This window comes from Geotrypetes seraphini, chromosome 16 (genome assembly GCF_902459505.1).
Source record: "Geotrypetes seraphini chromosome 16, aGeoSer1.1, whole genome shotgun sequence".
Taxonomy (NCBI): domain Eukaryota; kingdom Metazoa; phylum Chordata; class Amphibia; order Gymnophiona; family Dermophiidae; genus Geotrypetes; species Geotrypetes seraphini.
The window spans coordinates 31,296,409-31,314,186 of NC_047099.1; the positions used below are offsets into that span (position 1 = coordinate 31,296,409).

A 17,778-nucleotide genomic window follows, 5' to 3' on the forward strand; every position below is an offset into this window, starting at 1 on the left:
GCTATTTTTAGTCAAAATTGGCACCCGCGACGGCCATTTTGAATTTTTTCCGATTTGAATGTTATTTTTCATGTTTCCCAGTTTCGTTTTTGCAAGAAAACTTCATAGATGGCCTTCCCAGGGTAGGATGGGATGGATTCATGCCTCATTTGTGTTGGATGGCTGTCAGTTGCACAACCGTGTTCCACGTGTGCTGCAGCCCGCAAGGGGGGGGCTGAGGTTTGCCCGGATGCGGTGCCTTCAGACCCCAGGAAGGGTCTTCAAGCGCTTTCTGCCCCGACTCCCACAAAAGTGGCGTCAGGGGATCCTGGCATCGTTTTGGTGAAATGCAAACGCATCTTTGACAATAAATTTGGATTCCTAGACCACGGTGAGACACTCCAGGGACTACAGGGACCTGACAGACTCCACCTAACCAGGAGAGGTAAGAGCGTATTCGGACATCGCCTGGCCCGCCTACTCCGCAGGGCTTTAAACTAGGTAAGTTGGGGGAGGGCACATACTTATATCCCAGAGCAGTAAGAAACCACCCTGAGGAGACGAGTCACACATACACTTCTGAGTCTAAGGTTAGTACCCATGCTACCCACGATAATTTAAAGGGAATTATCAATGATAATTTAGGAGTCACTCTAACCCAAAAGGGAATCTCTTCACAGATATGGAAAGCTATGTATGTTAATGTCTGATTAAGAGGGTGCTTAGGACAATGGTGCACAGATCAAGCCAGAGACTTAATCCCATCACCATGCTTGCAGGTTTCTCACCCTCCTTTGTCAATTAAATTGACCATTGTCTCAAACAGTTTGCAAGTTCTAAACAGAAAGATACTGGGAGATACAATATTTTCTCTAGTCAGAATAAGATTCCAAGGTATAAAAGCCTGCTCTCTGCTCTATCAAGTTATCTCTCTTTTTCTATGGAGCTATCAATGTCTCTTTTCCTATCAAGCTATCAGGAGAGGGGTCTTGGCCCTCTTGCTCTCTTTCTATCTAGCTATCTCTTGGCTCTTGGCTTGGCACTCTGGTTCTCTCTTGAGCCCTCTCTATCTCTCTGTCTATCCTTCTCTTTATCTATGGAACACGAAACATCACCCCATCCCCCCCTCTCTCTCTCTGCCTTTCCCTGAAACTTCACACTCAATTCCTTCTGGACTCTGTAAGGCAGGGGAACTGCTGGGCTCTCTATTTAAGTGTAATACTCTCTACTTAATTGTAATGATTATAAATATTGCTTTTCTGTAAGACTATTTCTATAATATATTCTTTATGCAAACACCTCAGGCTGTGCTTCTTATTTGATTCTATCCCTAATGAAACTTCTGTGAGGGAACTGAACCTGGGACCAGCGTTTGTCAGGACGCCTTTCACTTAACCCCTCCAACCTAATATTGTGGGGGCCACTTTCAAACTGACAACTCTAACTACATGGGTTGAGGATTGGCTGAGTGGTAGACTTCAGAGGGTGGTGGTAAACGGTACCCCATCCAAAAGGTCAAGCGTGATCAGTGGAGTGCCGCAGGGCTCGGTCTTGGGCCCGATTCTATTCAACTTATTCATAAGAGATATGACCCAAGGACTTAGAGGAAAGGTATCACTGTTCGCCGACGACGCCAAACTTTGCAACATAGTAGGTAAAAGCAGTTTGCCTGATAATATGACGCAGGATCTACTGCTGTTGGAACAGTGGTCAGCAATATGGCAACTAGGCTTCAATGCTAAAAAGTGTAAGGTAATGCACCTGGGTAAGAAAAACCCGCACAGAACTTACGTACTAAATGGTGAGACCTTGGCCAGGACCATGATCTAGGGGTGATCATTAGTGATGACATGAAGGCTGCCAAGCAAGTGGAGAAAGCTTCCTCCAGGGCAAGGCAAATGATGGGTTGTATCCGTAGAGGTTTTGTCAGCAGGAGACCTGAAATCATGATGCCGCTATACAGGTCCATGGTGAGGCCTCACTTGGAATATTGTGTTCAATTCTGGAGACCACACTACCGGAAGGATGTGCTGAGAATTGAGTCGGTTCAACGCATGGCTACTAGGATGGTCTTGGGGCTAAAGGATCTCACATATGAAGAAAGACTGAATAAACTGAGGCTGTACTCACTTGAGGAACGAAGAGAGAGGGGAGACATGATTGAAACGTTTAAGTACATCACGGGCCGTATCGAGTCGGAAGAAGATATCTTCTACCTCATGGGCCCCTCGACCACCAGGGGGCATCCGCTGAAAATCAGGGGAGGGAAGTTCCATGGCGACTCCAGAAAATACTTCTTCACTGAAAGAGTGGTGGATCATTGGAACAGACTCCCACTGCAGGTGATTGAGGCCAACAGCGTGTCAGATTTTAAGAGAAAATGGGATATTCACATGGGATCCCTAAGGGAGTGAAACCAGGGGGGGGGGGTATTTGGAATGGGCAGACTTGGTGGGCTATAGCCCTTTTCTGCTGTCTTTTTCTATGTTTCTATGTTTCTAACAGTTGCAAATCCTCCAAACAGTCCAAAACTGATGTGCAGTGCTTGGCTCTCACTGTGGAGGATGGGTTTTCCCCGGAATTTGTGGTTGTGCTTTATCAGGCATACTTAATTAAAACTTTCTGCCTGTTTCCCTTTCGCCGGCCACTATACCAGTCACAGGGATCCCTGCTCTAGTGACCATGGTCTTTCTTCTTGCCTTCTTGCAGGGGGACAGTTGTGCCAGACACTTTTTTTTCCATCCCTCTGCTTTCGCAGAGCAGCTCTGCAGCGATCCCTGATGTGATGAATCTGGCAGATCTCCAGGATCTGGTCCTGTGCAGAGCCTGTGTTTTGCGGGAAGACCCCACTGTGCACAGATTTTTCAAACATGCACAGCTTGCTGATTTTATTTCTGACTTTCTGCAGGAATTGAAACTGCAGATAGAATAGCCAGTCACTGCTGAATGTTCCCTCACGAGTAACTAGAGTCCACATTCTGCCTCTTTTTCTGATCATCCTAACCTTGTTCGGATTCTGTCAGATGTCTGGGAGAACACTGAGGGTCCCTTGAAATGTGATCAAGCCATGGTGCGGCTTGATCCCATGGTGGATGGCATTAACATGCACTTTACTTCCCTGAAGGTGGATTCTTTGGTGGTGCAGCGATGGGAGGGTGGTCCTGCAGGATGTCCAGAACTGACGAATGGATTTCATTCTTAAGCATCTGTTTAATTCGGCCGTGGCAAGGTGGCATCAGCCTCCTCTTTCATGGCTTGGGTGTGCAGTTCAAGCTGCGCCATGATCCTGACACTGTGATGCTTCTTGATTTGGATTTTCTCATCTCCGGAGTGGATTACATGGCTGATGCTTTGTATGAAGTCGTGAAAATTTTCACCAAGCTTGGCACCTATTTTGTTTTGGCTCACAGAATGTTCTGAATCTGCAATCAGGGACTTCTGGCCACTCTGGTCCTGACAGAATGGCAATACCTCCCAGTTCTGGGGACCATGGTGGTAACGATCGATGTGGTCCCTTGGGCCAGAGCCCATCTGCGCCCGCTGCAGGAGGCTCGTCTTTCGCACTGGTATCCACAGTGGGATCCATTACATGCACCCCTGCCCTGGACAACGGTGGTGCGCAACAGACTAGCGTAGTGGTTGTGTCTGCTCTCGCTGTCCTGGGAACTTCCACTTTGGATCTTAGATTGGGTGCTCCTCAGACTCAGATGTGAGTCTTAAAGGCTGGGGAGCTGTGTACATGACTGTCCCTGTTCAGGGCCGGTGGGCACCCTTAGAAAGCAAGTGGTCAATCAATCATCTGGTACTGCGGGCGTTTCAGCTGGCCATTCTCCACTTAGAGGGTCATCTCCGTCATCGAGCCATCCGTGTATTCTCAGACAATGTCATGATGGTGGCTTACGTCAGTCGTCAGGGGGGCACGAAGAGTCCCTCTCTGAGTGTGGAGGCTCAGCTGCTCTTTTGGTGGGCAGAGAGACACCTTGTGGTGCTGTCTGCAGCGCACGTGGCAGAAGAGGACAATGTTCAAGCAGACTTCTCAGTTGTCAGATGCTGGACCCCGGAAAGTGGTCGCTCTCTCAAAGAGCTTTCGATTGCATAATGGATCGATGGGGGTGCCTCACGTTCGACCTCATAGCAAATGCAGCCAATTGGTTCTTCAGTCATCATCGAGAGTCCAACAGCGAAGGCCTGGATGCTCTGGTTCAGCCCTGGTCCGAGAGGGTCTTTATGTCTTCCCTCTGTGGCCTATGATAGGGCATCTGTTGAGGCAGATTGCGGCCAAACGAGGGCCCGGTGATTCTGGTGGCACCTGATTCGCCGAGGCAGCTGTAGTATGCCAACTTGGTTCAACTCCAGCAGGATTGGGGGGCTCCGGCTGCCTTGTTATTCTCGCTTTCTCACTCAGGGTCTGATTGCGATGCAGGCTTCGAACTGCTTTGGTCTTGCGGCATGGCTCTTGAGTGCACGGCCTTGACTAGCCAGGGTTATTCTTCGGCAGTGATTGCTACGTTGCTTTACAGCAAACGGACATTCACAGTGGTGGCCTTTGTGAAGGCTTGGAGGTGTTACCAGGCCTGGTTCGCCCTGAGACAGGTGGAATCTTCTCTTTCATCGATTCCTCGGGTCCTGGAGTTTCTGAAAGATGGCCTGCAGAAAGGTCTAGCAGTATCTTAGCTCCAAGTACAGATTGCTGGTCTTTTGTGTATGGGCCTTCCTTCCTTGAGGGGCTCATTGGCAGTTCATCCGGATGTGGTTCGTTTTCTGTGGGGCACGCTATGACTAAGGCCTCCTTTGTGCCTTCCTGGTCCGAACGGGAACCTTAATCAGGTTCTTCATTCTCTGGCTCGTCCTCCATATGGGCTTCTAGAACAGGCGTCACTGATGGATGTCATGATCAAAATAGTCTTCCTGGTGGCTATTACCTCAGGGTTTCGGAGCTTCAGGCTATCTCTTTCAGGAATCCCTTTATGCATATTACGGATTCCGCTGTGATGCTGCATACTGTTCCTTCTTTTCTTCCGAAAGTGGTTTCCGCTTTCCATGTGAATCAGGATGCCCGGCTTCCTGCTTTTGCTTCCTCTGATTCTAGGAAGCAGGACCGGATGTTGCATATCTGTCACATCTGCACACAAAGTCTGTGGACTTCAAGCGCTAGTGTCAGATCCACCTTTCATGACATTCTACAATTCATGACAGGGTAGTTCTCCATATTAATCCAAAGTTCCTCTCTAAAGTTGTGTTGGAATTTCATCTGAACCAGACTATAGTTCTACCTGTCTTCTTTCCAAGACCACATTCTCATCCTTATGAAGCTGCACTCTACACATTGGACTGTAAATGAGCCCTCACTTATTACTTAGATTGGACCAAGCCTCATAGAACTTCTACTCAGCTCCTCCTTCTTTCGATCCAAACAGACTTGGAACTGCTGTCACTTAAAGAACCATCTTAACACAGCTGGTGGTCTATATATCCTTTTTGCTATGCTTGGGCTAGGCTGACGCTTTGAGGGCCGTGTCACTGCATGCAAAGTGCGAGCAATGGCGACTTCAGTAGCTCACCTACATTACATTACCCCAACCCCTATGCCCTCCCACCACCCGAAGGCCCTCCTCGGGCCTACAATTAAATGGCCTGGGATTCTCCTGGGCAAGAGTGATCCCCAGCTGCTACTACTATTACTACTTATCACTTATATAGTGCTGAAAGGCGTACGCAGTGCTGTAAATTTTGACATTTAATAAACAGTCCCAAAATGGCTGCTGGAACTTTCTGTGGCAGTCTTGCAAGACTTCTGGGGAGGTCCCAGTGGTCATTTTGGGATTTGAAGCAGCATTAGCAGGAGCAACTGGAGATTGCTCTTGTTTTTGCTACTTCCAGACCTGATTCAGAGCTATAGAGGTGTAGCTATTTTGAGTGAGGTGTACAAAACAGTCTTTCTAGAGGATCTCAGAGAGTGTGTGGGTTCATAAGGTACAAGAGAGCCACCGATCTAAAATCATAGGAAGGGTCCTCAGGAGGTAGACAGGATATACAATGCTAGAAAGGACCTCAGGATATCATCTAGACCAGGGGTGTCCAACCTGTGGCCCCGTGAAGTATTTTGTGCGGGCCCCGGTCGAGAGCAATGCAGTGTTTTCCTCTGCTGCCCCCGGGTGTTTACCGTCTTGCCGGCTCCCTCCTTTGTCTTGCTGCAGCGTTTGCGCATTTGTGCGGCCCCAGAAAAATTTTTTCGGCCAATGCGGCCCAGGGAAGCCAAAAGGTTAGACACCCCTGATCTAGACCTTCCCTGCCATCAGATCAACTTCACTGTATTTAACAGATGTGCATTGAATCTTTAACCTTTAACCTAGCTAACTCATTCCAATGCTTGTTCACGCTTACAGTTCCAAACTTTTATCTAATTCCTATTGCAAATGTCTCTTGATGCAGTTTTATTACACTGTTTTTAATGTATTTCACTGAGGAAATGGAGAATTTAGTCATTTGACAAATCATAGTACAAAAAGGAAAATTTTTAGGCAGGGAGACTGGCCTCACGGGCACGAACTGGGTGCTGTTTATTCAATTGGAATATAATGATTCACTAGTCAGACATGAATGTTTTTTTGGATAGTATCCATGTTATTTACATTACATTACATTACATTACATTAGGGATTTCTATTCCGCCATTACCTTGCGGTTCAAGGCGGATTACAAAAGGTTAATTTAAAAAATACAGAGTTACAATGATTAGCTATAGAGGTAAGTTGTAGATCTTATAAACATTAACGGGTTGTTGAGGGTGAGGTGGTTTGTAAGAGAATTAATAGGTGGTCATAGTGGAGGTTCTTTTGTTATTATTAGTGCAGTAATGGGTAGATCAGATGTCAGTTTTAGAGTTACTAAGAGGTCGTGGTGTTATTGCTGCTTCAGGAATTTCTTGAAAAGTGTGGTTTTTATTTCTTTTCTGAACGTCCTATAGTCTGGGGTGGTCATCAGAAGGTTGGAGATCTGGTTGTCCAGCCTTGCGGCTTGAGTGGCTGGGGGGCCGTCGTGTAGTTTTGTTCTTTTTACTTCCTTGATTGGGGGGGGTATGAATGGGGAGTGCGTTTTTCTGTGTCTGGTAGTGGGTGCTTGGATGAGGCGATTGTTCAAGTATGATGGGCTGTCTCCGTGTAGGGTTTTAAATAATATGCAGTAGAATTTGAATTGGATTCTTTCTTGGATTGGAAGCCAATGTGAGTTGATGAAGGCTTCAGTGATGTGGTCATGTTTTCTCAATGAGTAGATGAGTCTCAAAGCTGTATTTTGGATTGTTTGGAGTTGTTTAATCGTAGTTACAGGGCAAGGAAGGAAAAGGATGTTGCAGTAGTCCAATATACCTAGTATTAGGGATTGTACTATAAGTTGGAATTGTGTTCTTTCAAAGAATTTTCGGACTTGTCTCAGATTTCTCATGACTGCGAATGATTTCTGAATTGTTTTATTTATTTGCGGTTGCATAGTGCAGCATCTGTCTATGGTCATGCCAAGTAGTTTTATGGTGGTTTGGATTGGATATTTGATTGCGTTTATTTCTAAGTTGGTTGTGGTTTGGACCTTGTCATTTTCGAGAAGGATGAATTTGGTTTTGTCTTGGTTGAGTTTAAGTTTGTGATTTTTCATCCAGGTTGTGACTGTTTCAAGTGTTTGGTGAAGTTTGTCTGTCATGGTAGGTTTAGAATGATCATATGGGATGAGGATGGTGATGTCATCAGCATAACTATAGGTGGTTATGCCCAGATTGTCCAGATGCGTTCCTAGAGATGCAGTGTAGAGATTGAAGAGGGTAGGGGATAGTGGAGATCCTTGTGGTACGCCGCAGGGGTTTGACCAGGATTCTGACTTTTCTTTGTTTGATTTTACACTGTAGGTTCTGAGTTTTAGGAATCCTTCAAACCAAGAGTATACTTTATCTGAGATGCCTATTGCGTCTAAGATCTGTAGAAGGATGTTGTGATCCACTAAGTCGAATGCCGCAGTTAGGTCCAGTTGTATGAGAAGCATTTTTTTCCCTGTACTAAGGTGTTGTCTGACGGTATCCATAAGGGAGCCTAGTAGTGTCTCTGTACTGAAGTTTGTTCTGAAGCCTGATTGCATGGGGTGGAGTAGGTTGTGGTCATCTATGTACTTGGTGAGGAGTTTGGCTACTAGGCCTTCTATAATTTTGACATATAGCGGAATTGAGGCTATAGGTCTAAAGTTAGATGGGTGGTTTTGTGGTGCTTTTGGGTCTTTTTGGATTGGGGTGATGACGATTTCGCTGAGGTCAGCAGGGAACGTGCCTTCTGTGAGCGTGAATTGAATCCATTGTAGAATTATGGTGCGGAATTTTACACTAGAGGTGGTAAGGAGATATGAGGGGCAATGGTTGAGGTCACAGGAGGCATGGCTGTATTTTTTGTAGAATTTGTTGAATTCTGACCATTGTATGTTGGGGAATTGAGTCCAAATTCTGTCTGCTGCGGTTGCCTCTTTTCCTGTAGGGTGGATTGTGATTGGGTTTTGATGGGATGGGTTAAGGATGAGAGTGGCTCTGGTGTTGGTAATTTTGTTCTTGAAGTGTTCTGCTAAGAGGGTGGGTGATGGTGGAGGGGTGTTCGTGGTGGTAGTGTATGGTTTGGTGTCTGTTAATTCTTTCAGGATTTGGAATATTTTTTTGGAATCTTGGGTTTCCGTGCCTATGAGATTAGTATAGTAGCTTTTCCTCTTATCCCTTAGTAGATTTTTGTATTGTTTGTTGATTTTTTTCCAGTCGGTTTTTGTTTGATCTTGGTTCTTTTTTCTCCATTTTCTTTCTAATCTTCTACACTGTCTTTTGAGTTGGAGTAATTCATTATCAAACCATTGGTCTGATTTCCTGCTGGTTCTGGTTTTGGTTTGTTGGGGGGCCAGATCATTAAGGATGTTGGTGGATACATTTTTCCAGTGGGAGATGAAGTTTTTTGGGTCGCAGTCTTGGATAGTTTCGTCTACATTTGACCAAAAAATGGTTGGGTCGATATGTTTGCGTGTGGTATATGTGGTTTTATTTGATTGAGGTGTGTGTTTGGTCTTGGTCCAATTGATGTTGAAGTTGTATGTGTAGTGGTCTGACCATAGGGATGGGGACCATGTTCCGTTAGTAGTTTGGATTGTTGGATTGGATGGTTGGTGAGACATGAATGCAGCAATGTTCAGTTGATGACCTTTTTTCATGGGTGGTTTGTGGGTTTAGGATCTGGAAGGATAAGGCATTGAGGAAGGATAGACAGTTATTTGCTGGTGTGGAGGTTGTGTCTTCTAGGTGTAGGTTTAGGTCTCCTAGGATGAGGTTATATTCTGCTGTTAATGAGTTTTGGTAGATGAAGTTTTCAAATTCAGGTCTCACTGTGGTCCAGTTTCCTGGTGTTATGTAGCAGAGTAAGCAGTTTAGTGAGTTTTTAAGTGTTGGGTTTGTGGAGTTGACACGCTAGGAAATCCATTTGCGGAGTGGATGTTTTTTCAAGTATGGTTTAGAGTTAGGGGGTTCTTGATTATTATTGCTAGTCCTCCTCCTCTTTTTTTTTCTCTGCAGGTTACTGTTATGTTTGTATCCCGGCGGACATACTTCTTTTATTCTAGGGTCTGTGTCCTGAGGTTAACCAGGTTTCAGTGAGGAATAGGCAGTCAAGTTTTTCTGTTTTTATCCAATTTTTTATGTTTTCTGTTTTTGGGTCCTAGTGCTCTGATGTTAACATAGGCACATGTAAGGGAGGTTGTGTCGGTCTGGGGAATGTAAGTTAGTTTCCGGGTAATATGAGTGTTGTGGGAGTTGGATGAGATTTTGTTTTCGGGAGTGTTGATCTTCTTCTCCAGGTAACAGTGATGGAGTGTTGAGTGCTGTGTGGTGGTTCGAGTTTCTTGATGTGAGTATTCTTCTGTTGGGAAGTTGGAAGTTGGTTGTACTGGAGGATGTGGTTGTGGTGGGTAAGTTGTTTGCTGCTGCTTTCCAACTAGAAATGAGGAGGATTATCAAGAGGTGTGGCTAGTGTGTGTGTATGCAGGGAGAGCTTCATTTTGATGTCTGGTTCGGAGTGTTAGGTAGAAGGAATGGTTCTCCCTTAGAGTCCCGGCTGGATCGGGAGTGGCTGGTTTTTTCGTGCTGGGAGGAGGGGGAGGAGCGGAGATCTCTCGCTCCTTACCTTATATTGGAAGTCGGCAGGGAGGTCCTGTGGAGTGGTCTTTGGGGCGTAGGTGTTCCCGGTTCCAGGTCCGCAGGTTGCTCCACTCAGGTGCTCCACGAAGGCGCTCACTAAGGCGCAGGCGCCTTTGTCGTGCGCCTTCGTCGGCACGCCGAACGGCGGCGCGCCGTTGGCGCTGTGTCTTTTAAATGAATTTGTCCTCCTGCGGGATCGGGGGGACGGAGCAGGGCTCCCATGCCGGCCCGGTCGTGCTGCAAGATGGAGGTGCTGGCGCTGTGTCTTTTAAATGAATTTGTCCTCCTGCGGGATCGGGGGGGCGGAGCAGGGCTCCCACGCCGGCCCGGTCGTGCTGCAAGATGGAGGTGCTGGCGCTGTGTCTTTTAAATGAATTTGTCCTCCTGCGGGATCGGGGGGGCGGAGCAGGGCTCCCACGCCGGCCCGGTCGTGCTGCAAGATGGAGGTGCTGGCGCTGTGTCTTTTAAATGAATTTTGTCCTCCTGCGGGATCGGGGGGGGCGGAGCAGGGCTCCCACGCCGGCCCGGTCGTGCTGCAAGATGGAGGTGCTGGCGCTGTGTCTTTTAAATGAATTTGTCCTCCTGCGGGATCGGGGGGGCGGAGCAGGGCTCCCACGCCGGCCCGGTCGTGCTGCAAGATGGAGGTGCTGGCGCTGTGTCTTTTAAATGATTTGTCCTCCTGCGGGATCGGGGGGGCGGAGCAGGGCTCCACGCCGGCCCGGTCGTGCTGCAAGATGGAGGTGCTGGCGCTGTGTCTTTTAAATGAATTTGTCCTCCTGCGGGATCGGGGGGGGCGGAGCAGGGCTCCCACGCCGGCCCGGTCGTGCTGCAAGATGGAGGTGCTGGCGCTGTGTCTTTTAAATGAATTTGTCCTCCTGCTTATAATTAGTGAGGATGATGTCCTTTCACCACATAAGGACCTACATTCTGTGCTCTTTACAGATCAGTGTATTGTCTGGGTGCAGTGCAGCTTGGAGAACTGTCAGAAGTGGCGGCGTCTGGAGAGCAACATAGACCCTTCCTCACTCCCTGAAAACTGGTCCTGCTCTGAAAATTTAGGTAATGGTGCCATTTTTTTAAAAATTAGCTGTTTTGCTTTAATATGTTCCAGGCCTTTTTCCATGGCTCTTCCATGTATGTATTGCACCAAGAAGCCCTCAGTCTTTTGCATCTATGAAATGGATAGGAGTGTGCACAGGCCTGGATCCGTTCTCAGTAACTTTATCAAAGCACAAGCACTTGAATGCACAGAGGTACCCTGAGGGTTTTAAAAAAATATAACTTGTTTTGTACTTTTTGAGTTTTTGCTGTCTGTTCTTTGGAAGAAAAGGATATAGCAAGTTTGATAATTGTGGCATTGGTCTTCCCATTAAGAGTTCATAGGATGCAAAACCTGTGGATTTATAGACCTTAGCTCTGATACGCATAAGGACTAAAGGGAATACCTGATCCCAGTTTTTTTTCCCCCAGGCAAAATCAGCATTGGACTAAGTTGGGCCTTAATATTTTGATTCATTCTTTCTACCTGCCCTGATGCTAGTGGTTGGTAAGGAATGTGTAATTGCTGTTCTTTGCCTAGAAACACAAATAATTCCTTGATAAGCTGAGAAACAAAAGAAGGACCATCATCAGAATCAATAGTCTTAAGAATTTCCCAGCATGTAAAAAATTGTATAGGTAGGACTTCAGCTGTGGTCCTGGCAGTTCATATCTGGTACCAGGAACGCTTTCTACCCAAAGAGAAAAGGAATCCACAACAGTGAGTAAAAACCCATTTTTCCTAGCTATTAAAGGAAGAGGGCCCACATAATTTATATCTCAAATGGACTACTTAGAAGCGCTCTCATTAATTGTCCCCTTTATAGGTTGTCTCCCAAATGAGGCACAGATCACAGGAGGAAAGGAGATCCTGTATGTCATGTTTCATTCTGGCCCACCATGCTAACCTGTTAAGGATAAAGAGCATTTTATTAGCTGGATCATATAGACAGCTTTTTATCTGCCCTCCACAAAATAAATACAAGGAGATATTCTCCTTGAAAAACCAGCTTAACTTGTAGATAATTCAGGTAATAAATATTTTAAATAAAAATATAAGACTTCTAGGCTAGCCAATATGGCAGGCTCTTTTCTAGCATAGTACATTCACATAGACCTGCTTCAGTTCCTTGTATTTCAACTATGTACCAACACTCACTCTATTCAAACATGATTAAGAAAAATTAAATTTATAAAATGGATAACAAAGGGAGACTAATCAGTCCTGGGAACTTCCTGAGAGAAAAAGCTCCAAAGGAGTTCACCTGAGTGTATCCTCTGCGCATGAGCGCAGGAAGCGCCCTACAGGATTATACCCACAAACATCACCTTCAGTCTCCCCATGAACCTTTTAAATATCAAAGTGTCTTTCATATATAACAATCCATAAATAGTAAAGTGCCTAGTGCAAGTTTGGAATCAAGTAAATCAATATAATATCGTTTAAATCGGACAGTTCTTAAATATAGCAGTTTTCTCCATAGAATGTAATATGCAGAAAAACTTAGCTTTCAAGAGTCCTCATGGAGTCAAAGCTCTCTCTTTAGAGGGGTGCCTCATCCGGCCTTCAAAAGATGACACTAAACTGTTCAAAGTTTTTAAAACTCATGCGGGTTGTGAAAAATTGCAGGCAGACCTTAGGAAATTGGAAGACTGGGCATCCAAGTGGCAGATGAAATTAAATGTACAAATGCAAAGTGATGCACATTGGGAAGAATAACCCGAATCACAGTAACTGAATGCTAGGATCTACCTTGGGGGTTAGCGCCCAAGAAAAGGATCTAGGTGTCATCATAGACAATACAATGAAACCTTCTGCCCAATGTACAGTGGCAGCCACAAAAGCAAACAGGATGCAAGGAATTAGTAAAAAAAGGATGGTTAACAATACTAAGAATGTTATAATACCCCTGTATTGCTCCATAGTGTGACCTTATCTGGAGTACTGCATTCAATTCTGGTCTCCTTATCTCAAGAAAGATATAGCGACGCTAGAAAAGGTTCAAAGAAGAGTGACCAAGATGATAAAGGGGATGGAACTCCTCTCGTATGAGGAAAGACTAAAAAGGTTAGGGCTCTTCAGCCTGGAAAGAGACGGCTGAGGGGAGATAGGATTGAAGTCTACAAAATCTTTAGTGGAGTAGAAATGGTAACAAGTGGATCGATTTTTCACGTCTGTCAAAAATTACAAAGCCCCTTTCTTTTACCTTACTTGTCACCCTCAAGACAGAACTTCACTAACAGTGCTGCTAAAGATTGGGTTGGTTCTGTCCATTCCACAAGATACTATATGATTTGCAGGCCGAGATTTGGTTAAATTCATTCTCCAAGGACAAGCAGGACATCTCCTTCTCACATGTCCAGCTTTCTACTGATTTTAGAAACCTTTGTCAGGCCTTCACCATGCTTGCATGAGTGACTTTGTGCCTGCTCGACTCGCGATTTTGTTTTCTCTACAAAACAGTGAAGACTATCTGCTATCTGAGGAGAGCCCCCATTATAGGTAAGCAATTTCAGTTTTCAGTTTCTCAAAAAAATTAAAAGAAATTCAATTCAAAAGGTGCAGTGGGAAGGTGAAGCCAGGAACTGACTCATCCTATCCTGATGACAGCATACATACAAATTTCAAAAGGTTTGTTTTAAATGGACTGGCCCAACATATATCCCCTTTCTGGTCTGTTTTGAGAGCATACCTAAATAGCCTGTGCTGATACCTATTTCTGAATTCCAGATATGAAATGCAACAGTTGTGAAATGCCTGAGGAAACATGGTCTGGCTCAGAACCTGATGTCATCTATGCTACCTTTATCCCAGGATCCATTGTGTGGGCCAAGCAGTATGGATACCCCTGGTAGGAGACACAATCTGCTGTTCAACCACAGTAGGATTCAAAAATAATTTTGGGCCATAGAGTTAATCTTATAAGGGTTATACACCGCTTAGGTCAGTAAAATGCAGGAGCGGTATATCAAATCTTAAATAAACATAAACATATTTGTGGCTGGTTACTCATCAGAGTGAAGCTGCCAAGTGGCCTAGTTTCCAGAATGAAAAGTTTGGTCTGCTCAGTTGGATGAGGATAGTTTTAGGTATGGGAGTAATTAGGAGGTGATGGGATACTTGTGGGAGTAGTTGGAAGAAGTAGGGTGGCTCTCCATACTTTGGACTGCAAGCATGCCTTGGCTTTCTACTTGCAACGCACTCAACCTCATAGGACAGCCCCACAACTTTCATCTCCTTCGATCCAAATAAGTTGGGGCATCCTGTCTCGAAGCAAACCATCTCCAACTGGATGGCTGCTTGCATCTCTTTCTGCTATGCTCAGGCTGGTCTCCCTCTGCAGGGTCGAGTCACGGACCATAGAGTTAGAGCTATGGCGGCATCTGTAGCTTTCCTCAGATCAACTCCTATTGAAGAAATCTGCAAGGCTGCCACTTGATCCTTGGTTCATACATTCACCTCTCACTACTGTCTGGATACTTTCTCCAGAAATGATGGCAATTTTGGCCAATCTCTTTTCTTAACTTGCCAACTCTCCCTCCATCCCATTAAGCTTAGTTTGGAGGTCACCCACTGTTGAGAATATGCTGCCTGATTGTCCTGGGATAAAGCACAATTCTTTAGCACTCTCCAGACCAGTAGAGGTTAACTTTACGAATGGGTATATATCTAATCATGACCAGCAGGTGGAGACTGAAAACAAAACTTTGGGACAGTATATACTATCCTCCCTTCTCTATTTCCCTCAGTCTTCTTTCAGTCTCCAGCAGGTGTTGAGTGATCTGTACCCATCTCTCTTGGTAGGGCTGTTGGAATTTGTTTAGGGGTTTATTGTCCCTGTTTTTGGCCGGACGGAGCTTGGTCGGGCCCTGTTTGGGGGTCCGTCCGACCTCGGGGGTGTCAAACCCGGCGGGTCACGAGCGGGGTCCCTCCCCCCACTTCCTCCACCTCCCCACATTTTTTTAGAGGAGCCTCAGCATTAAGCCTTGCCCCCTAAGTCAAGCAAGGCATATTGCTTCGAGAGCCTGTGGAGTCTGTTCTGTAAAAAAAAAAAAAAAATCCTGAGGTAGTGCTGGTCTGAAGGGTTGTTTCCCTTTAAGAAAACTGTATTTTACTGTATTTTTTTCATGTAACCAGCACTTTTTTATAGCTAGGTCGCGTCTGGAGCAATTGTGCCCTTCTCCGGGGGAGTAGGCCACAATTTTAGTCCAGCCGCGAGGCACTCGCGGCCGGCCTGAACTCGGCGGTTTGGGTCGGTGAGGTGGTGGAGCTCCGTCGGCAGCGGCTGCAGGCACCCAGAGCTCCCCGCCGATGGTGCCTCGCGAGTCGGCTTGGAGCAGTGGGGAAGCCCGGTCTTCCACAACCGCCCACGGAGGGATTCCCCGAAGGATTCCCTCTCAGCTGATTTTTTGACAGCTGATGCCGACTTGCCTGTCTTAGCGGCTGGGACTGTTCAGTCTTCTCAGCCGCTACAGGCCATGGAGGGAGCATTTTTGGCGGGAACTTCGCCATTTTCTTTGTCTGGCCCCTCCATTTTGTCTGCAACCTCAGGTGACCTTCCCCCTGTATGGCGAACACAGGGGCAGGTTTCAGCATGGACCCCTGCTGGGGCAGGGAGTCCCTGGGGACCCCCAGGGGTTTTTTGCCCCCAATTTATTTTCTTTCTTTGTGCGGACTTTTGGGGGTCCCACGTGCGCCTGGGGGGTTTCGGGGGGGGTTTCCCTCCGCGCCCCCTATGGCTTTGCCTCCCTCTTTTCGTTTGGCGTCCCCTCTTCCTCCTCCCTCATCCAAGCGCCCGCGGGGGGGCTTGGATTGCGAATTGGTGGGCGGAGGAGCGTGTTGGCCTGGTTGAGGACCTGGCTGCTTTGGCGGGCTTCCAGGATCCTCTAGAGGGGACGCCTGTTGGCAGCGGGGCGGCGGGTTTCCCGTCTTCCAGAGCAGATGCGTCCGTGGTGCGCTTTTTTATTCAGAGGGATGAGCTTTTAGACCTGTGTAGCAGGTCTCCTTGGTGCTGCATTTTTGCAGTGGCGCCGCCGGAGACCCCGCGTATGGGGGCCCCTCTGCTTCAGGGGGTCTGTCCTGGTTCCCGCTCTTTTCCTGTGCGTCAGGATTTGCGGGATTTTGTGTTGGCGCAGTGGCCTATGGGCGCAGTTTCGTTTGGTGTGCGCCTTGGCTCTTGGGTATCCCGTCCCGGAGGGAGGTAGGGCTACCTTAATTTCGCCAATGGGGAACGCGGTGGTCTCGGCACTTCCTAAGCGGCATACCGTGCCTGTTATGGACGGTTCTGCTCTTAGGGTCTCGGAGGCGCGTGCGTTAGAGACTCTTCTTAAGTATGATTTTGATGTCTCTGCCTTTGGGGTCCAGGCGGCTGTTTGTGGGGAGCTAGTCGCTCGCGCCGTGTTTCGGTGGGCTGAGCGTGTCCTGGATCGGGAGTCTGATGACTGGTCTCTAGTGGATCAGGAGGTAGCGAAGATTGCGATGGCTGCCTCGTTCCTCTCAGATGCTCTTTATGACTTGGTGCGGATTTCGGCTAAGTCTATGGCATGGCCGCGCGGCGTATTTTGTGGCTGCGCGCTTGGGCGGCGGATTCTGCGTCCAAAGCTAAGTTTACTAAAGTTCCCTTTAGGGGGTCTTTTTGTTTGGAGAGGAATTAGATGAGTTGATTCAGACTCTGACGGACTCGAAGGTGCCCCGTCTGCCTGAGGACCGTGCCCGCCCTGCGTCTAGGTGTGGGGCTGCCCGGGGGCGTTTGCGGGAATTTCGCAAGTATCGCCCGGGGCGTGGGGCTGCTTCTTTCCCGGCTCAGGGTTTTTCCCGGGGTCGGTTCTTCCAGCGCATGCAGCCCTTTCGGGGGGCCCGTCGGGGGGCAGGGAATCCCTCCGCCGGTTCCCCCGCTTCCCGTCCTGCGCAATGACTCCTTGCCGGCGCCCCCTTTGGTTCCGATGGGGGCCCGGCTGCGCAAATTTTTCCCCAAATGGGCCGAGATCGCGTCCGATCAGTGGGTCCTTGAGGTGGTGCGGGACGGTTACGCTCTGGAGTTTACCTGCTCTCTGCCGGACCTTTTCCTCGCTTCTCCATGTCAGACTCCATGGAAGACGCAGGCTTTTCGTCAGACCCTTCAGCGTTTGCTAGATCTCGAGGCAGTGGTGCCGGTGTCCCCTACGGAGTGGGGCACCGGCAGGTACTCCATTTACTTTGTGGTGGCCATAAAGGAGGGGACCTTTCGGCCCATCCTGGATGTCTCTCGATCTGACGGAGGCCTACTTGCAGGTTCCAATTCGGGCCTCTCATCAGCACTTCCTTCGCTTTGCGATCTTGGGGCGGCACTTTCAGTTCTGTGCGCTTCCCTTTGGTCTGGCCACGGCTCCTCGGACGTTCACCACGGTAATGGTGGTCGTCGCGGCAGCCTTGCGGTCGGTGGGCATCCTGGTTCTCCCCTACCTGGACGACTGGTTGATTCGGGCAAAGTCGTTGCAGGAGAGCTCCCGGGTTACGGCTCGGGTGGTGGAGTTTCTCCGGTCGCTGGGCTGGGTGGTCAACCTTTCCAAGAGTCGGTTGG

At 47.6% G+C, this 17,778-nt stretch overlaps 1 protein-coding gene across 14 annotated transcripts in view; it reads left to right on the forward strand.

Moving 5' to 3' along the window:
* The window catches only part of ZCWPW1 (zinc finger CW-type and PWWP domain containing 1), a 180,155-nt gene that overhangs the window by 129,153 nt on the left and 33,224 nt on the right, over positions 1 to 17,778 (forward strand). For all 14 annotated transcript variants that reach the window (XM_033923689.1, XM_033923690.1, XM_033923685.1 and 11 more), the window contains exons 6-7: positions 11,123 to 11,239; positions 13,950 to 14,070. In XM_033923689.1, coding sequence (XP_033779580.1) covers positions 11,123 to 11,239; positions 13,950 to 14,070 — 238 coding nt within the window. The remainder of the gene's footprint in view (positions 1 to 11,122; positions 11,240 to 13,949; positions 14,071 to 17,778) is intronic.